At 32.5% G+C, this 22,517-nt stretch overlaps 1 protein-coding gene across 4 annotated transcripts in view; it reads left to right on the forward strand.

Moving 5' to 3' along the window:
* Positions 1-22,517, forward strand: part of LOC126904397 (E3 ubiquitin-protein ligase mind-bomb-like) — a 62,756-nt gene that overhangs the window by 5,062 nt on the left and 35,177 nt on the right. For 2 of the 4 annotated variants that reach the window (XM_050683411.1, XM_050683410.1), the window contains exons 1-5: positions 10,031-10,168; positions 10,338-10,392; positions 11,439-11,483; positions 11,856-11,882; positions 12,602-12,754. The exons of the other annotated variants lie outside the window; for them this stretch is intronic. In XM_050683411.1, coding sequence (XP_050539368.1) covers positions 10,166-10,168; positions 10,338-10,392; positions 11,439-11,483; positions 11,856-11,882; positions 12,602-12,754 — 283 coding nt within the window. In that variant the 5' untranslated portion in view covers positions 10,031-10,165. Of the gene's footprint in view, positions 1-10,030; positions 10,169-10,337; positions 10,393-11,438; positions 11,484-11,855; positions 11,883-12,601; positions 12,755-22,517 lie in introns of those variants that run through there. 4 annotated transcript variants of the gene reach the window in all.

A 22,517-nucleotide genomic window follows, 5' to 3' on the forward strand; every position in this document is an offset into this window, starting at 1 on the left:
ATAAATTATAATATAAAAATAATGTTTGATATTTGGTTTTTATTTATAAGTATATCTCTGTATGATGTATTTTTATAGAACTCTGTTATGTATGTTATCAAGAAAAATTGACTGTAAAACTTCAGCCGTGTGGACATATGATTGGAAATTTTTGCGCTAACTTTATAGAACAAACAACCAAAAAACCATGCCCAACATGTAGACAAGAAATAACTCAATTTGAAAATTTAGGTTTGTATACGTTTTTTCATACTGTGACGGTCTTGTTATTGTGTACGAGATGTTTTAAGATGAGTGATAAATAATAAAGATGAGACATATTAAGGTTGAATAATAAATAGGCCACTTGCCTGTTTATTAATGACACAGATGGCTCTATTGTACAATCGTGCAATATCACACAATAGTCCAAAATTTAGGTTAGTATAAGCTTTTTAAAATTGTGACAATTTTGTTGTGTACAAGATAATATAGAGTGAGTGACCAATATTGTAGTAGAAACATATTAAGATTGAATAATGGATAGATGCTAGCTTTTGTAATGGCACATCATTACACGACTGCCAAGGAATGGTAGCTGTGAATATTATTATTAATTTATTGAAAATGAAAGCTCAACTGATATTTAATGTAATTGATAGTCACAAGGGTGGATTGCATAATAACTCAAAAATGTTTTTTACTGTAGGTTAGTACTAAATGATTTGGTTACTATCTATGATTAAAATAATATATCTCGTATGAGTATTAAAGTTCTTAAAAGTGAATTAAGTAATAGAAAATAATGAAATTCTATCGTATTACATACTATTTTAATATGTGACATCATTAAAAAAAATTCTTATTCAAGTCGATTTATCGCATTAATCCACATTGACTTAAGTAATGTGGTAAGTATCCCCGCCTGTCACGCGGGAGACCGGGGTTCGATTCCCCGCCGGGGAGCCAGTTGACAAGGTAAGTATTACACCGAACTCACGTGAAGATGAATAAAAAAAGAAAATACAACACTTTAGGGTTTAAAACGTTGTGCCGTTTATTAACTGTTTCTAAACTTGTTAGTATTAACATAAAAGAAAAATAATCCGGAAGCACAGAATATGTAAATAAAATCAATTATATATGTGCTGAAGCAGATAAATGTCGTAGCTGCGTGTCTTGTTCCGTTAAGCTGACAGGAATCAAAAAATCGACATCGGTGTCACGAAGATGACTGACTGGACGTATTATTGCGGCGGGGTATACGACGCTAGGCATTTGTTGGACTTTACACCACGACGATAACGCGTGTGTGTGACGGTCCGGTTTACAGTTAAGCGGTGGCTGAGAAGGAGCTGACACGACCGCGGGGTGTCAACGTGTGACAACGCCGTGGCCGTGTCAAATACCCCCCCACCAAGCCGCCGCTGTACTCTAGAAATCAAATGAAATAGCGCATATGGCGTTCCGTGTTTGGTCGAATATATTAGAGTGCGCATAGCGCAATAACAAGCCGCAATACTTACGTTGTATGTTTGATGGAATGGGCGGTAGTGCCCCGCGGAGTGCGCGCAGCAGGGAGGGGGTTAGGGGTATAGACCCCGCGCGTAACACGCTTGGGGTGGGAGGGAGCTCTTACTCGGCCGGAGGCTCCGGCTGTGCTGGGGAGGTGGGGCAGGAGAGGAACAGGTCCATCTCTCGATCCAGGCCGTCGTCCTCTAGCTCCATAGGCGTCTCCGGCTGCTCCTCCTGTGCTGGTGTCGTTGCTGGTGTTGACGCCGCCAGCACCCCGTCCACATACATGCCCGACGGCCGGCTGACAATAGCTGTTGTCACTGCTGGGGCTGCTGCTGATGTTGTCGGTGTTGTTGATGTTGTTGGTGGTGCTGTTGTTGTTGTCGGTGTTGTTGATGTCGTTGGTGGTGCTGTTGTTGTTGTCCGCAGTGTTGCGGTCGGGTTTATGGGCGGTGTAAGGTCCCCACCGACGACGACCCCCCAACGTCGAAGCATATACTCCTTGTACTTCTTCGTCCGGCGTTCCCGCTCGGACGGAGAGTAGTACCGAGGAGCTTTGCTAGTCGTAGGGGTAGGCGTCGCTGCGGACCCTCCACTGCCCCTGGCGTATGGATGCTTCGGGCGACGTGACGTGGGTGGGGCGCTGTCTGGCCGCGTAGCGCGGAAAGACAGTAGAGGCCGAGGGGAGGGGGCCACCCGCGTATTGCTTGTGGACGCCTCCCCTGGGCGGGAGAAGTGTTGGGCCGCCACATTTATCACCCGACGAGGTTTGGTGGAAGGGGGAGCTTGGACTCCCGTGGCGGACGGGGAGGCGCGTGGGAGGGAGTTTAGCGCGATTTGTATTTCGCACCTCACCTCCTCGCGACCCGCCCGCACGCCCCGTTCGAAGTGAGCTTTTAGTTTAAATCTTTAAATCAGATCTTTTTAAAATGCTCGTTTTAAAAAATTATAAAATATAATTTTAGAAATATTTTCATAAGAGTTATTACAATTAACTGCATAGTATATTTGCTTGGACGTGGTGTTTTTTTTAATCACCGTGTAATATTTATAATTAATCTTTTTAAATTTCAAATTTTCAAATGATTAATTAAATACTCAATTTTAAAAATAAATCTAAATTATACGATATGATTACTGCATTTCTAAGTTTATATATTTGCCAAATTTCATCTTTAAGTTTTTATAATATAACGATTTTATTGATGCTATATTTAATAATTGTTGTAATTTATACTATAAAAAATAATATTGCCAATTTTACTAAAAGTACCCATTTAATTAAATATTGCATTATTTTAATAAGCCTAATTAACCCTAAATATTTTGCCATTTAATGTCTGTATAATTGTTGACCGGAAAATTTGTACTTTGTTGTTTTACAACTTGTAAAATATATATGATATAAATTTGAGTTTACTAGTTTATTGTAGTTTTATTAGTTTAATTAAGCGATTAACTGTAAAACTTCAAAAGAAGATAAATTGTAAAGGCAACAATATTTTTTTCTTACATTTTTTATTTAAGCAAACTAAAAGTATATGGCTTACATAATGTGTAATTTCAAAAAAAAAAATACTGAACTGTATAATCTATTGAAAAGAATTTTTATAAAATAATTTATGTAAAAATTTAAAATATAATTATAATGATTAAGTTTTGTATATTTACAAATATATCGCGTATTTTTAAAAATATATTATAAAATATCTTTATATATTTAGTTTAACTTAAGGATTATTTTTAAAATTTAAAAATAAATCAATTTTAACAGAAACAATGTAAAATTTTTCATTCGGACACAGTATAAATGTATTTTTTTTGAAATGTAAAATTTTGAACAAATACCTAACTGTATAATTTATTGAATAGTATTTTTATAAAATAACTTAAATATAAATATTAAATAAAATTGTAATATTTTTTTAGTACCGCTAAATGATCAACCAGGTGAATTATTTAAAAAAAAATATTACTCTGAAGCAGATAAAGTACCCCGAGAACTTCTTGATGTAGACTACAATAATTTAATGGAACGTGTGAGTAGATTGGAAATTTCAGTCGAAGAAATAAAAGCGCGATACTGTTACCTTCGACGTTCTCAAGCAGTGGACGAGAAACTGTTAGAAGAAATAAGTTCATTGATGAACTATAGAGAGTACAGCCGGTGGAAAGAATTTAAAATTAAAGTTCTTTCACTTTGCTCTACTTCTGTGATCGAACATAAACTTTATACTGATACATTTCAACGTACATTAAGCATAAAAGAAAAACATATGCTCAAACGCTACTATGAAAGACAAAATTTTAAAATTAAACGAGAGTTCATGTTGCGAGAAAATTATGTGAAACCCTAATAAAATAAAGATAATACAACAACACTTACTAAGTATCGTGCACTGTTTTAATTATTACATTTTATTATATGTATGTGTACGATTTGACTTTATTATAACTTAATTTCATTAATAATAAATTACATTGATTGTCATATATTTAGTCATGATTTGTTTAAATAATTTTTTTTTTATTGATCATTAGGACTGTTTTTATTATTACTCTATTTATCTTTAACGTCCTCTCTGAAAGGCTATGCTTGTGTAAGAGAGGCCAGGTTATCTACTATCTCTATATCTATCCATTATGTATCACAGGTCAGTAGTCAGGCTTAGAAAATTACTCTTATATACGACTAACTTTGCACATTTTAGCCGTTTTTCTATCTGTCTATCTATCCACACTACCCACTACCCAAGTGAACGGCTTGCAAAATTACCATTAAATTTGCGAAACTCTTATTATTTACCGTTTATTCTTAATATTTTGTCTACTACTACTATATCAAAACCAAGGAATCGTTTGCAACAAACTCTGTTTCACAAGAACATACCTATTAACCAACTATTCTAGCAGGCACGTAGACATTAGTGGGCCTAGCCCCCCTTAGATTTAAAATTCAATTATTTTTACGAATTATCAAAAACGTGCTAGGCCTTATACACATGNTGTGGCCCAGGGCCGGCCCCCCCAAATTTAAAATTCAATTATTTTTACGAATTATCAAAAACGTGCTAGGCCTTATACACATGGAAATTATTATTAATTTGTGATTACTATTGAGTAATACAGTTATTATTATGGCTGTATTTTCATTTTTATATTCATAGAAAACGTTATTTGAAAAAGATAACGTTCTAGACGTAATAATAAATGGAATAGCAATTACTCCAAACGTGGTTGTAGGTAAATATTTTTTAACTCTGGCCCAACAAATGATAACAAACAACCAAGTATCTGCATTGATTAGAATCTAGTCGATTACAAAATTCGATAGAGTATACTCAATTAAAAATTTTTTGATAAATTTTATCTTTAATTTGTTTCTTTTTTTGTAATTTAGTAGTTACAATAGGTAATTAATTTGTTTTTGTTAATTTGTTATTTGCGTGCTCTAAATAATAGTAATAAAAGTATGACTAAAAAAAGGAAGTAATTGTTTTCAATTTTAAATAAAATAAATTTTACATTGTTTATAATTTATATTTATTTTAAAATTTTTTATAATTTATTTGTTATTAGTATTTAGGAATAAATTATTTTTTTTAATAGCTTAAAAGTTGAAAAATTAAATCAGCTTATGTTTACATCATTATTTTATCAGCTTCGATGCAAAGCTGAGAAGGTATTAATTTTACTATGATGTGTTTTTTTTTTGTGTCTGTTACCACTTTTTCTCAGTCTCACCAAACCGATTTCTTTCAATGATAAGTCAAAAGATCACAAATCGTATCTAGTCGAAGACATTACCCTCAAAAATTGAAAAAATTTCCGTCGTTCCCCGTAAATGGGGGAAACCCTCCAAAAAACTACAAATTTAAAAATCGCTAATTTTCGAAATTTTTTCAATTTTTTTTATTTAAAATTACCATAAATTTTTTATATAGATGCATGATATCGTTACTTTTACTATTTTATTTAAAAAATTTCGGACTTTATTTTGTCTTCACGGTGAAAATGGCTACCAAATGCTATTTTTGTGTAAAAATTTTCGATTTTGTATTTTACAAATCTTTTACATTTTTAACTTTATAATGCTATAACTTTTTGACAGATGTATGGATTAATATAATTCTTTTATTTTGTAGATACATGATGTCTTTGCCTATTATTTGGTATATTTTTTTTATAAATCTGACTTTTTACCAGCCTACAGGGGGGGATTCAAAATGACAACTTTTTCAACTTAAATTTTGAAAGTGTTCCGGAAAGTCTGACACTTTTATATATATCTTAAATTAAAGATAATGTAATCTACTTTATTATGTAAAAAAAAAATTTCGGACTTTATTTTGTCTTCACGGTGAAAATGGCTACCAAATGCTATTATTGTGTAAAAATTTTCGATTTTGTATTTTACAAATCTTTTACATTTTTAACTTTATAATGCTATAACTTTTTGACAGATGTATGGATCCACACAATTTTTTTATGAGAAATTATATTTTTTAATAATCCCTTTTTCATTCGACATACTTTATCTTAATCAAGATATTAATATGGAAATAGCAGATCATGTAATTTTTGGAATAATCCACCAATTTTTTAAAAATAAACACAAATTTTGAACTTGTAAGATTCATAGAATGGGATACTGTCTAAGGAGGAGTGGAGGGAGCCCCCCACAAGCTTTTCATAGGAAACATATTATGGAAAATGATACAAGGGCCCAAAATTGTTGCCCCCCCCCAATAAACATTTTCTGGCTACGTGCCTGTATTCTAGGATTCTGTTTATTTGTATTATATGTTACACATAACTTATATTTTGTAGTAATTCAAAATACAATAAAAAGAAGAAAGTTGATGAAGACCGAAGGTTTGTTACTATTGTAGTATAATGTTTAAAAAAATATTATTCTTTTGTGAAAGGGTTAAATGTGGTAGAGCACGAGTGAATTACAATGTACACTATATTTCATCGGGGTCGTGGCTCGAGGATTCAAAAATCATAAAGTTATTTAAATTATTTACGGCATAAGATTATCGTGTTGATATAAATTGTAAGAATATGGTTTTATGTATGTCAAGTAACTCCGAGTAGCATGTGTATTAATACATCGTCGTTCCAGAGATTTATGCCTCGAGTAACGCCGACAACAACACGGTCGTCTCGCTCGAAGGATTTTTTTGTCTACAGTAGCGCATGCAACAGCACAAAAGTCTCAATCCTAGGACTTTTAAAATATGTGTATACTGTGTATTCTTACGATATGATAAAATTGATTACTATTGTGTTAATGATTTCGACTTGTCATAAAACCTTATTATTTAAAAACGATCAATACTCTTATCGTATTTAAAATCTATTACAGGGGTTAATAAAATCGACTCATCTTTTCGTTTTCCTTATGTAAACTATTAAAATAAATTCAGTCGTATGGAAATTATTTGAACACCGAAATAAGATTTATAGGTGTCTGACATGGTCGCCGTCCGCTTATTGATACTCGGAGTCCCCTTGACTAAGGTACGAAAACCATTTGCTGACTTGATATTTATTTTTCATATAATTCTTTGTTGACGTTCATTCGCGAACACATAGCGCGTATTCTAGCGATTCTCGATATCGTATTTCCGAATAACGAACACAAACAACGATGCTTATGTTTTTAATTTTGGAGCACTCAGAACGACATGGTCTCACATGCTACACTAAAAAACGTAAAATCGGGTTTTAAGAAATTTCTTTTTTGGGACATCTAGTGCATGGGTGGCATTGATAAGGAACCAGAAAAACTTGAGTCCATATGCGCCATAAACCGACGCTAGGCGTGGGAGCGGTATTGTTTCAGCACGACATCGAGCCGGACGAAAGGATATTGTTGCGTACACTAGTAGGAAGTTATCGGACGTGCAATAACGTTATGCCGCTGCTGAACGCGAATGTTTAGCGATCATATGGGCCACAGACGATTTTAGGTAATTTTTAGAATATGCCTCTTTTGAATTGTATACAGACAACGCCGCGTTGACGCATTTACACAAATTGAAGGGCATTAAAAGCAAATTAACCTAGGCACTACACTTAGGGAACCTAAATTTCATCACAGCACAAGTACTCAATGAAGCGCCGGAGATGCTCTGTCACGCCACTCGACGGAGGGGACCGCTATCGACGAAGACGCCTTCGACGACAATTTATTAGGGGCACCCACAACACAGCTGTCCTCACGTTTTGTCACTCTTGATAATATTTACGCCATCATCAAAACAGACGATGCATTCTGTGACCGTCCGTTTATGTGGGGGGGGGGGGAGTACAAGAGTGGCAAAATAACGACCCGTCTCTTTGTCCATCAAACAACTTTAATTGCACACGCCACTATTACGAACGAGCAAAAGTGCACCAAAAATACAGAGAATTCTTTTTTTTTAACCGGACTTTTGCGTATGCGTAGGGGCGCGGACACAACATGGTCCCCTTAGCATGTCACCCCGGATGGAAAGGTGATTTATCGAATGATATATCAAAGGTTCTATGGTAAGTGGCTAAACAATTTCGTGCGCATGTACTTTAAATCATGTCATATTTGCGTGTGCACTAAGCCCCTAAACAGACGCCCAGAGGACACAATAGTCAGCCGCCAACTGATACAGCCATGGGAACTAATTAATATCAACCTAATGTTGATTAAATCACAGAACACCAAGGGGAAAAATAAACTTGTTAGTTCAGCGATCTCAAAATTGCATAAATGTCATAAACCTTTTTTTTGGTTAGGGAAATCAGTTTTTTTTTCAAATTTAAATATTATTATTATTATTATATTTCATGTAGTTTGAATTATATATTATAATATATGTTATATATTTTAATTTACTAAAATAACGCCCTGAAGAAATAATCATTTTAGCTTCGATACGAAGCTGAGAAGGTATTAATTTTACTATGATGTGTTTTTTTTTTGTGTCTGTGAACGCTCAATCTCAGCTCTCGCTGGACCGATTTTGATGAAAAATATGTCAAAAGATCACAAATCGTATCTAGTCGAAGACATTATTCTCAAAATTTGAAAAAACTCCCTCTTCCCCCGTAAACAGAGGAAATCTCCCAAAAAATTACAAATTTAAAAATCGCTAATTTTCGAAATTTTTGAAATTATTTTACTTAAAATTGCCATAACTTTTTTAAAAATGACCGAATCAATATAATTTTTAGCTTTGATGCGGAGCTGAGAAGGTATTAATTTTACTATGATGTGTTTTTTTTTTTTTTTTTTAAGGATGCTTCATGTTATTATCTATCATTTGGTGTATTTTAAATCTGACCTTTTACCTGTCCACAGGAAGGGATTCAAAATGACAACATTTTTACAAAAATAGAACTTTTTCAACTTAACTTTTGAAAATGTTCCGGAAAGACTGACACTTTTATATATACCTTAAATTAAAGCTAATGTAATATACTTTAATTTGAAAAAAAAAAAATTTACCTCTGTACTTGTCTTCATGGTGAAAATGACTACCATATTCAAAAATATTTTATTTTTGTGTTAAAATTCTGGGTTTTGTATTTTATTTTATTTTAAAATACATGATAAGGGCAGTACACTGATTTGGATAAATATTATATAAATAAAATTGATATAACATAAGATGTTAAACTTATTTAAATTTGATTGCTTTTTTTAAGTCGAGAAAAATAACTTTTAAATTTGAACTAGCTTAAATTGCTGATTTTTTCGGTCGACAGTAGCGACGTATTGTTGCTGAATCGGTAAAACTTGTGTTTTACGCGCTTAGGGTACAAGGTTCCAATCCGCGTATGGCAAAGAATTTTTTGCATTTTTTCTTAATTCTTTTTAAGTTAGAATAAATTTTCAACTGCTTTGATTTTTATCTCATTTAGATTCAATAACTTCAATAAAGATCAAGGATCCCATCTCTGTAGTCGCCACTCAATTACAATATTAAATTATTGAATATCAATATCAATTTCAATAATAAATTTAATAACTATAATTAGTATTTATTCATATATTATATTTTAAAATCAAAGGACTACTAATTAGGATATAATTAAAGAAATAAGAGTTGATGTTGCTTTTGGAATAATCCACCAATTTCTCTAAATAAAATACTATCTATAGATTTGCATCGAAGCGTTTCTTATGATAGTGATTTTAATCACTGTCACATATCATCTATACTTGTCCCATCTATGCCTTGTCCACGCTGTGCCTCGACCCCACTGTGCTTTTTAATTAAATAATTTATAAGGAAAAATTGATATTTTAGATAAGTTAGGATTAGTAAAAATATTGAGGATTCAATATTTAATAATAATTTAAAATGTATACAGTTGGTTGAAAATTCTCACTATGTAAAAAACGTTCATATTATTTGAAGAAAATTTTACATAGGCGTTATCATCATTATTTTGAACAACTGTGCTATTAGAAGAACTATTAATAGTTCTTCGAATAATAATATAATTAAACAACATTTATTATATTTGCATGAAATTGAAGTGAATGTACTGTACAAAACTGTGTTTGATATAATTACAAAAATATTGCAATTCAAAAAAATAGCCTAATTTTCATGATTAATAGTTATAAATTAGTATTATATAATTCTTTTGATTATTGTAAATTAATATAAAAATAAATATGGTATGTAGAAAATTATTTGAAACTTTACGGATAATATTATATTAATGAATATATAAGAGACTATATTATTTTTTATGAGGGTATTTTTTAAAACGATTAAATTTTTAGCTTAAAATAAATCCCAAATAAAAGATATGTTTCAAATATAAATTACAAGTTTTTGTTTTAGTTCAAGCTCAGCTCATCAATTCGAATTACAGCTGGCTTTTTACTTTTAAGCAATGGTAACACATTATTGATCTTATTTTCTATTACATAATGATATTTTACTACACTAATTGATTGTTTGTTATTAGTTTATATGTTAAATGAACATATAATTCAATTTATTTTTATCAGCAAAAATGTGAAAATTTTTTAGTAATTTTAAGACATCCTCTGTTTATTCATTAAATATGTTTGAATTATTACAAAACCACAAACTTCACAGTTTTACAAAATTTTCATTTTGTATCTGGAAAAATTTATTAGTACTAATTTTGAGTTATAATCATATACTCTTCAAGAAGGTAAATAGTCTAAGCACGCTACATTTACTAAGCTGGAGGCCTATGCCACAGGCTTCTTCCTTAATCGTGTGGCTCGCCTATGTCTATCTTTTTCTTGTTGTTTTAACCAAAAATACCATAGTAAAAAAGTTTCATTAATAGTTCAGGGACTGATATGGATCAAACGATTAACAGGTTACAAATCTAAAATCCTTTACACGAGTGCGAACTCAATCTTAACTATACGTTAAAATTTATAAAAAAAATAAAGGGTCCCCGAAAGAAAACTAATCATGACGAAGATCAATGCTAAAAGTATATTTGATGTAATTACAAATATTATATAATCGATTTCGATAAACAATGTGTAACTGACTTGAACCAAAGAAAAAAAAATATTTTTATAGAATTATTAACATTTGTATCGTTTATAGTTAATATTTTTTGTTCAATACTATAAATAATCAAACTATTTTGTTAAACTTTTAAAATACTAGCAATGCCTAGTATAGTTTTTTGTTTAAGCAACCCTCTTACAAAATAAAAAACATTTACAAAAATGTTTAAAAGTAGTATAATTCTTGGTGATGTTCAATAATATAACAAAGATGACTAAGATCATAACATGATAAGTATATCCAAAATAAAGACTTTAACAGTATCAGTCGTGGCCTTACATTACCCATCATTAAAATTAATATTTAAATATAACTCATTTAACTTTGCAATTGGATACTAATTGTAACTAACTGTGAATCTTATTAAGTAAACATTTTTTAAAGGAATATTTTGGAATCTTTTTGGTATTTCTAAAGCGGTCGATGAAGGTAAAGTATATAATTACAATGTAAAATCAATATTAAATCTCTCATTAATATAATAAAAGCTATAAAAAAAAAATATATCTCTTATAAACAAGAGTTTATCGAATTTTTTCATCAATATATAAATTCAATAATATATTTTACATAGCATTAATTAATCTAAATTTTAAATTTTCATTGAACTGAAATACCTTTGATGACGTATGAATATATTTATTGAACTTACTAATAAGCTACTGTTGTTTTAATTTTCAAAGGAAAACACAGTTTTATTTGATATTAAAATTAGCCTTTTAATAGAATAATTTTTTGTGGAATAATAAATTTGTCAAATTTTTAAGTAATATTATTGTGTTTAATTATTATATATTTTAGTTGATATGGAAGTAAATAATCCAGAAGGTAAACAATTTAATTCTGTTTATAATTATAATGACGTATATAGTAATCAGTGGTATTCAAAACACGGTTAAAAAAACTGTTTCTAACATAAGTTTAAGTAGTTTAAACTTTTAAAAAGTCAATTTTAAACATTAGCATTATTATTATTATTTTTAATAATTATCAATTAGGTATGTCCTTACAAAATATTTAAAATAATAAATTTAAACAGCGATTATCTTAATATAATTCAAAAAACACATTATTTTGGATTTGTATTATAAATATGTATTACTTCAATTACTATAAATATAATTATATTACATCAGTTTGTGATAGTATAATTTATTATAATATTGTAATATTAAATTAATGTGTATAAACAAATCTTTTTACATAAATATGTGAAAATTAAAGGATGCCTAAAAGAAAATTTATGATTTTGAATATTGTGTTAATATTTATTATTTAATATTAGGTTCTGTCCTAAGATGTCTAGGATAAAGCGTCATTCTAGACCTGGGCCTCACAACCCTTACATGTCTTTATTTTATTAATTCATTTTTTTACTAAGAACGGCCTGCAGGTGTGGAAGGCTCATTAGACCGAAGAGTTCCAAAAGCACCAACTAAACCGACCCTAGTTTAAGAAAATTATATAATATAGTGTGAAAAGAGAATATATATTTGGTTTTTATTTTTAAATATATTGTATATAATCGTACGTTAATTTTTTTATAGATTATTGCTGTGTATGTTTGTATGAAAAATTAACGGTAACCCTTCAACCATGTGGACACATGTTGGGGAATATTTGCGCTAACTATTTAGAACAAAGAAGACAAAATATTTGTGAAATATGCAGAGAAAATGTAACTAAATTTGAAAATTTAGGTTGGTATAAGATTTTTAAAACTGAGTCTTTGTGTGATTTACAAGAAAGTATAGGTAAGAGAACAATAATGTAGATGACACATATTAAAGTTGAATAACGAACAAAGTACTAGTCTGTTTCTAATGACACAACAATATTCCGATCAGTAGTCGCACGTCGGCGCGGCTGTTTTGCAAATACGGTGTAAGTATTCGTTAAAGCAGCCGTACCCGGACATCACTTGGGTGAGACGATAAGTCATCTCACCTTGAGTCCGATTCATCCACCTGTCCACCCGATCAGATCCTATCAGGGACCTGGTCCACTACCGAAGCATGTTCATCCGCCTGATCGCTAGACGGTCCTCGGGTTCGGTGGCCGTGTTCTCGGTGGAGCTCATGCCCGGTGGCGTGTTCCTCGGCGAGCAGATCGGCGGGCGGCAGAGACGACAGGATACCAGCCACCACTACGGACACCGTTCGGTATGCCGAAATTGCCCGCCTCTGAACCCTGAGAGGGTTTCACGGTTTTTGGACAAATACTCAAGAGTATCCGCCCAAACCGGAGACCCGTACAGGAGGACCGAGTGTATAACGCTGACTAATAGTCTGCACCGCATCTCTCTCGGACCTTCCAGATTGGGCATGGGTTCCGTCAGACTATTCATGAATTTCTGGGCCCGCACGAGTAAATTGCGACCCGAACTTTAGGCGTTTATCTACGATTAGGAGGCCCATATAAGTCATGGAGCTCTTAAGCGGGATCTCCACCCCCAGCATAGCGTGAAGGAATAAACTTGTGCCTACCCGTGAACAAGACCGCTTCAGTCTTTTTCAGGGCGAGGCTAAGTCCACTGCCCTCCTGCTCGATTCAGGCGGTGACTGTGCAGTTCGCACGAGATCCAGCCTTTTCAGACGAGGCGCCTTCCGCCACCACCAGCGTGTCGTCCGCGTAGCAGACGACGCGCACGTACGACCTTCGGGACCCAGCGGGTTCTAATAATATTATTTTATTAAATATAAAATATTCAATTTATGATTATCGTAATTGATAATCGAGTGGGTTGGTTCACCAGGAGTTCGATAGTTTTTCAAAATATTACATAGTTTGTAATTATATACTATGAGAAAATATTGAATTAATATGTAGAACGGGGTGAAGTAATATTTTGGCACCTATAACGCATTTTTTTATATACCTATTAAATTTATCTTAATTACAGCAAATAGCATTTTCGCAACTCCGTATAAATAATTCCCAACTGCACAAACAAAATACAACTGCTTCCTACAGTTGACAATTTTATTTTTTAAAATGGATTTTAAATACATACTTAATTAGTTTACAAAATAGGAAACGATCTAATTAACATACAGATTTTTCGTCTTCACTGGAATAAGCAATAAATTTTAAAAGAAGATGTTAACAAATAAATAAATTATACAGAGAATCTTCAGCTAAACTGGGAACTCTTATAACCTTTGATACAGATATCATCCTGCTAAAAAAATAATTATTACTTCTTGAATTAAGTTAAAAGAATATATTTTATTATTTATCACTAATAAGAAAAAACTAAACATTTTAATTATTTTCTTTTATTTTAATTTTTCTCAGTAATTTTTTAGTTCATATATAACATTTTGTTATCCAAAAGGTGTTATCGACAAATCAAATTTTTTTTAAAAAAAGACAAAATATGGCTATTTTAAAATTTCAAAAAAACCTTAAAAAAGTCATTTTTATTTTCTTATGTTAAAGGTAAATAATAAAAAATATGTTTTTAACATTGTAGATAACTGTAAAAATTATCAACAAAAAAGGAAGCAAAATATTCACTGAATCAAAAATAACTAAGTGTGTTAAAACCTGGTGGAACATTTTATATGAAATACCTTTACTGAAAATTTAATCATATTATATACAAAAATGAATATCCTAGTCTTCAAAAAATTAAATTTTTATTTTGGCATATAATGTCTGTGAAATAATGGACAGAAACATTCCTATTTTGTGGTTTTATAACTTATAAAATAAAAATGATGTAAATTTAAAACAGTGTATACTCAAAATATTTTAGTACATTAGGGTGGCCGCTATTTACACATTAAGGAAAATTTTTGTGCGAAACTTCAGGAGCGCCAGATGTAAATTTGTTCCTCTATGTCTAAAGATAATCTCTAAAAAAATTGAGCTTTATATTACTTGATTAACTGGGCGCACATAAAGGTCAAAGTTTTGGAAAAATATGAAAAATTTCAGTGTTTTACATTTTTAGGCTGTGTCGTACGTCGGTAGTGCCCCAACGTAGACACAAAAGTTTAACACAAATTTATTAATGTTTTATATATATATATATATTGACGACGAGTTCGTCGTTCGAGCTCTTCTCGAGTCCTCCCGTTGGATAAACTGATCAGCCCCAATCTCTCTAATTAGTGGACTACTAAAGGGGTAGAGTTTAGACCCGTCAGCACAGTCTAGCTCAAAAGTAGCAGACTGAAGGGTGGCTCCTTGTCAGCCACCAGCACAACTACCTTTTTACTATACCCACTAAAGGACGGTTAAGCCCAAACACTAGACAGCTCGTACACTAATTATTAAGATTGACTAAAGGACCAGCAGTCCAACCTAGACTCTAGCCGCACACACACACACAAGTTTCGAGGACACGGTGAATATAAAATATTTGCGCTAAGCCCAGATTTTTAAATAGTTATTTTATTTACGAAATGTATTAAACACAAAGTCAAATATAATATAAAAATTTAACACAAAAATTAATTAAATCTTACAAAAGTATCAAGTTATTCTTACATCAACGATCTAACTCGTAACTCGACGTTTCTTCGACAAAACGTCCAGTCTCGTCTCGCCCAGTATTGTTCCCCATCCTTTTTTTATGTTTCCCTTTTATATTCTTTTTCCCACCATTATTAATTTGCTTACCCTGCATTTCCCTTCTATATGACACCACTGTATTGCTTGAGAATTTTAAAATTGCTTACTATTGCCTTAAACCCCGTATTATACTAAAATCGACGTTATTCAGCTATTTACTACAGCTACAGACTTAGTTTTACGAAAAATATTATATTTAGTATTGTAGCAATTGTAATTTTCTATAAAAAAGTTTTTTTACAATTTCACGTTTAGTTAATACTTTTTGGTTAAAATAAAAAAACTCGACAATACTCGTTATTTATGAAAATTTCCAACTATTTGGTTTTTTGTAATTATCTAGTTTAATTTTCGCATTACAAAAAAAAAAAATTCTTAACGTAAAATTTGTTTAAAATAATATTTTAAATAAAAAAGGTTATTAGATAATTTCGCTTAACACTGATAGTTTTTGAAGTATTGATAAATATAGTAAAAATATTTTGTCGATATGTTCTAATTTTTATAACGGAACTATTTTTGATTATTTATATCATACTGTGCTATGATTTTTGGATTCCGTTTGATAAACCTGTTTACTGATAATTTTTCTAAGTACAATAACAAAAAAAATATATCTTAGAATGACAAAGTACTATCATTAACAGAGTTATAAGACTTGATGACACAATATTTTTCTAGTTTCTGAACTTTTATCTCTACTAGCGATTGTCTTTTTTTATATTATAAGTATCAATTTTTTATTTGTGTTAATTATGTTGTCACTTCGTCAAAAAATTTTTCTTGTTTTTTTTTTATACATCAAATAACCTGAAGTAAATTACCTTCGAATGGTGCCTGTTTACGTGTTTTATTCTATAATATGCGAATTGCCAAGCTTAACTTTAATATCAGTGCATCATTGGTTATTGAAGAATGTGTTATACACTGGAAAAAAGCAAAAATTCTTACACAAAAACTAAATAAATTTAAATTGAAACTACAAAAACTTTATGAGGTGTGGCAATCACTCTCCAAAACTATTAATACAACAAGTGAAAGTTTGAATAAACAGCGAACTGAATTTAGCGATTCTTTAAATGATTTGTTCGATATTGCACATAGAGATGCATTAATACTTATTAAGTGCGATGAGAGTAAGCAATTTTTAATCAAACAGCGTGAAAAAGAACGAACAGGTTGTGTGGTAGGTATTGATAAAAAAGAATAACTAATGGAAAAAATAAGACAGCTAAGGATAGAAAAAAAAAGGAAAGAAAACGCAAATCTGCAAGCATTGGTATTCCTTCTACTTCAGGTATGGCCATCAAAAGTGCTAATATTAAAAATACCATGTATTCTTAAGAGTATCGAACCGTGAACAATGATGTTATGATGTATTATTCTATCCAATCGACTATAGTTCTTGACTTACAAATTTTATATTTAAGTCATATAAATAAAAATATAAGCTTTTATAAAAGGATAATAATTATTATACTATTGTATTGTAATATTTTAGCGGAGTTTGATGTTGCCGATTCTGAAAATTGTTCATATTATTAGCAAATTGATTGCATCGAAGAAGAAATAGTTCAAGAACAAGAAATAAAAATCTCACAAAAAGGCCTCGCAAAGAATTATTAACCTCTCGACTATCTGCAGCGCTGGATAGATGTTACGTTAGTGGGCGAGATTGTATACATTTAATAATGGCTTTTTTGCATGCTGTATCTCTAGATCAATCGTCATAAATCGAACATCAATTGCAAAACAACGGGAACAATTTCGAAAAAAATATTACATAAGAATTAAAGAAAAATGTTCTCAGCTTAATGACAAAATAGTACCAATCTATTGGGACACTAAATTATTACATAATATATGTGACAAACCAGTCGAAAGACTGGCTGTAATTGCTACAGGTACTGGTACTGAACAACTTTTAAGTGTTCCAGAAATACCTGCTGCTACCGGACTTGAAATAGCATCAGCTGTATATTATACGTTGGAAAGTTGAACTTAATAAAAAACGTCTAAGCAATTGAATTTGATACTAATGTGTCAAATACTGACAGGATAAAAGGAGCATACATGTTATTGGAACAAAAATTAGAAAGGGATTTATTATATTTTGGCTGCCGACATCACGTTTCAGAAATAGTATTAGCAGCTGTGTTTGGAAAATTTAAATTTTCAATTTCTGAGCCTGATATCCTACTATTTAAAAGGTTCCAAGATAATTGTTCCTAAGTAAATACAAATAATTTTTTTCCAGGCATAAATAGTTTTGAAATAAGAAGTGTTGTTGGTGATGACTTGGATAATATTTTGAAAAATTATAATATTGCTATTTATAAAAAATATTTTCGTGAAGACTATCGTGAGATTATTGATCTTGCAATCATTTTTTTGGGAGATATATAATTTAAGAAACCAGGAAATATGGCAAGGTAGATGGCTAAAGCCACATATGCATTAAAAATTTATGTATTTCGTACTGAGTTCAATTTACAAAAAATGAAGAAAAATCATTTACTCTATTTACATGTTTTACAATACTACATTATAAATTGGGTTTATGCACCAGAGGCAATATGTGCACCATTAAAAGATATTTAATTTTTATAAAAATTGTATTTATATAGAGATATTGATTAAAATATCTCAGATAGCTATTGAAAAGTTAGTCAATCATTTATACTATTTAATAAACAAATGTGTAGCTTTTTCATTGTTTGATAATAGTATAAGTGTTGATACTAAAATCAAAATGGTATAACAAATGAAAACACTTGCTGAAATTGACGAAGACAATAAAGACTACCAAATAAAAAAGCTGTCTTTAAATTTAAATCAAGTACCTTTATTTTTAGAAAAACGTGATGATGATGTATTAATATCCCTGTTTAATGGACATTCAAACATTATTTTCCAATGATACAAAATTTAAAATTTTTTACAAATACACTCATCTTAGTAGTCAAGCTCTCGCAAATACCAACAAGGTAAACAAATTATTAAGGAGCTAAAAGTAGTAAACGATTTAGCTTAAAGGGACATAAAACTTATACAAGATTTTAATAAAAATAAAACAAGAAACGAATCACAAAAACAGTTCTTGTTACAAGTAAATATATATATTTTTTAAGAGGTTACTTAAAATTATTTTTAATAATATTTTTTTTAGATGGTACAAGATTATAGAACTCATACCCTCAGGAAAAAAAAAGTTCTGAATCAAGTGTATAATATATAAATTTTTTGATTTCAATAGTAAATCATATAGAATATATACATATAAATATAACCGCATTTTTATTATAATTATTTTTATTTTTAAGTGTTTTGTAAAAGTATTGGGGAATTAATTTGAATATTTATATCAATACTTCAAAAACTATCAGTTTTAAGCAAAATGATCTAATAACCTTCTTTATTAACACGCTTATATTAGTTTCACCTGTATGTATGTTTGTTTGTAACTCTCCACGCGCCACGTGTATTCTCGCGTATCCCGTCGTCTTTGGCCTTGAGACTACTGTCATAACGCATTCAACCCACCCCACTCCTCGCTCATCACACGACGGCAACACTATTCCTGTATAAATTTATTTTTGGTTATCGTACCCGTACACGCGTGCTTGTCATCAATATTATATATATATATATATAAATAAATTTTTATTTTGACTGACCAATACCATCCGCGTGCAATACGGCTTACGTATATATTCCTACCGCCGTTTATACCTCAAGTATAACGTTAGTCCGACCCGCCCGCCCGCCCATAAAACATGGCTATACCTAGTGCATGATACGTTTACGTACTTTAGTCGTTTTACTTGTATATATATTCTAATTACTATTAAAATTTATATATTAACACGCTTTATTCTCATTAAGAGATATAAACTGTATTCATTCCGGTTACAAAGGATGATTCCCGTATCGTCATTTTTCGTCACTACCTCCATGTTCCGGGAGTGGGTAATTTGCGCGCCTGCTACATTCCTGGGATGTGGTAGCCGTTTCTCAGGCTCCCTCTCCGGAATCGAACTCTGATTTCCCGTTACCCGTTGATATGCCACCGACTCGAAAACACCTCTTGGTCGGGGCACCCAGTATCTTCGCCTATTATGGACACGACTTGACTAACTAAAATTTAATGACAATACTCTTTGACAGAACAAATGTAAATTTTATTATTACTAAACACAATATTACATAAATTAATCTACCGTTACTGCACAATTATATATTTAAATTCTTTATATGCAAGCTGGTTACTTCGTTTACCCGTATACAAGGACCAAACACGTTCTTCACAACATGAACCCGTGGTTGGACATCCAAAATTTCTTTTTTTTTTTTCTTTCTTGCTATTGAACTGGCGATCACGGAACTTAGCTGTGGACTCTCAAATTGAAGCGCTCCACTGTCCGTCATAGGATCGTTCTTAATAGCATAAGCGCCAAAACCAGACTCGCCGTACGCACTCAACGCGTAACAAAACTCGATCGCGTGAACCGGTGGTATGCAAGTGGCGCTACAAATGATCGGCGGCCAAACATCCTCCCCCTTTGGGAGACGTCGGGATAAAAACAGAATGTCTCACAAATGGTACAGATCCGACGAAGATTTCTCGGTTGCAATTGTAAACCATAAGTAACAGGTTGAAAAACAAATCGAACAAAAATTAATAAAAAAAACAATTTGGTATACACAATATAATTAACTGAAGTGCACTCACATATCAAGTGCCAACATAAGTACGTGAACAATATATAAAAAATAAATAAGAACAAAAAAAAATATTTTAAAAATATAGCGGTTGGTCAGCACATAATACAATTGTTACAATAATATTACTAACCATTAACCGTAACAAAAAAAAAAACTCAATATTTTAATGGCTAGATAGTGGTTTCCCCGCGCCAATGAGCTAACGTAGGCAACTTACCACTGGTAGCAGATAACATGGAAGCGTATAAGAATGGTTTTTTTTTTTTTAGTAAAAAAAAAACTTAATAATTAGAAATAACGACTTCATTACAAAAAATATAAAAATATAAAAAATAGATCAATAAAAATGTGACTCATACCTTTTATAATACTAACATAAAAATGTATAATTTAAGGATGTATGGAATCATCAGGATCGGTGGGCAAAACTACTAATTTAACGACAGGCCGCACAAGTGTGTGCCCTGGGCGGTTTGAACGCGCACTACACGTACAATTTTATCGGGTCCCGGCATTAATGCCGTTATTCTACCTAAGCGCCACATCAATGGGGGACACGAATTATCTTTAATAATGACCATGGCGCCCACACGAACATTTGGTTGATCAGTTAACCATTTAGCTCTTTGTTGTAAAGTGGACAAGTATTCCGATGACCATCTATGCCAGAAAGCCTGGTGACAGTGGTCCAGCAACTTCCAGCGGTCAACTAGCGAACGGGTTGCGTCGAGTTCAGTACGCGGCGGAACAGCAAGTAACGGTTGTCCTATAAGAAAGTGCCCTGGGGTGAGGCAATCAAGATCGTGAGGATCAGTGGAACTGGGTACAAGCGGCCGAGAATTTAGAACGCTTTGTATTCGGCAAATGACGGTGGTGAATTCTTCATATGTAAACATATGAGCACCCATTACGCGTATTAATAATCGCTTTGCTGAGCGAACGGCGGACTCCCACAATCCGCCCATGTGTGCAGCCGAAGGCGCATTAAAATGCCACTCACACATGGGCGTCGCTGCCGCTATTTTAATTTGAGACGTTGCGCTATTTATAAGGTCACATAGTTGTTTATCAGCCTCGATAAAATTTGATCCACAATCCGAAAAAACTTGGGCTGGTAGGCCCCTACGAGCGACGAACCGATCGAAGGCTGCTAAAAAGGCTTCAGTAGACAGTTCCGTTACGACTTCTAGATGTACCGCTTTAACGGTGAAACAAACAAAAATGGCTAAATATACCTTATAAGTACGTGATTTTCTCAACCTTATTTCGCGCATTTGAAGAGGCCCGGCGTAATCGATTCCGACGCGCCTAAATACTTGGCATTCTGTAACACGCGCAGACGGTAAGTCAGCCATCCGGGGTTGCGGATTTACAGCTGCGTAACGCACGCACGTTGTGCATCGACTAATAACTTTATGTACGACGGCCCGCGCACTCAAAATCCAAAATTGCCGTGTAGCTAGCGTAAGCATAACACGTGGGCCTGCATGACAGCTATATTCATGATACCATCTGAATATAAGTATGGCTAAATGAGACCGTTTAGCTAAAAGTATCGGATGTTTTTGCTCGTAAGGTAACAACGAATGGCGTAAACGTCCACCCACGCGGATTACCCCATAATCGTCCAAAAAAGGGCACAAACGTGCCATAGGTTTAGAAGATATACTGACTCCAGCTACAAGTTCATTTTTTAACGCGGCAAAAAAACANCATAGGTTTAGAAGATATACTGAGTCCAGCTACAAGTTCATTTTTTAATGCGGCAAAAAAACATTATTGCGAATTAATCACTATTGCTCGTAACGACGCGTCGATTTCCTCTTGATCGCGAGCGCTGGAGATGCATTGTGGCGACACTTATGTGCAAAACGCTTCATATACGATATGACGCGTAACATCCGATTATATGAGGAAAAACGAGTTGACCATTCGGTTGGAGGGTCCTGGGCGCGAACAGCTAATGAAATAATGCGGACTTCAGATGAATCGGATACATCCAATAACGACGGTCGCGACGGCCACCTANGAATAACGAAGGTCGCGACGGCCACCTATCTGGCGCTTCTAAAATAAACGGAGGGCCATGCCAGTATAACGTATAATTACATAATTTAGAGGGCAATACTCCGCGCGATACGCAGTCGGCCGGGTTGA

This window comes from Daktulosphaira vitifoliae, unplaced genomic scaffold (genome assembly GCF_025091365.1).
Source record: "Daktulosphaira vitifoliae isolate Bord-2020 unplaced genomic scaffold, ASM2509136v1 Scaffold_4, whole genome shotgun sequence".
NCBI classification, from domain to species: Eukaryota; Metazoa; Arthropoda; class Insecta; order Hemiptera; family Phylloxeridae; genus Daktulosphaira; species Daktulosphaira vitifoliae.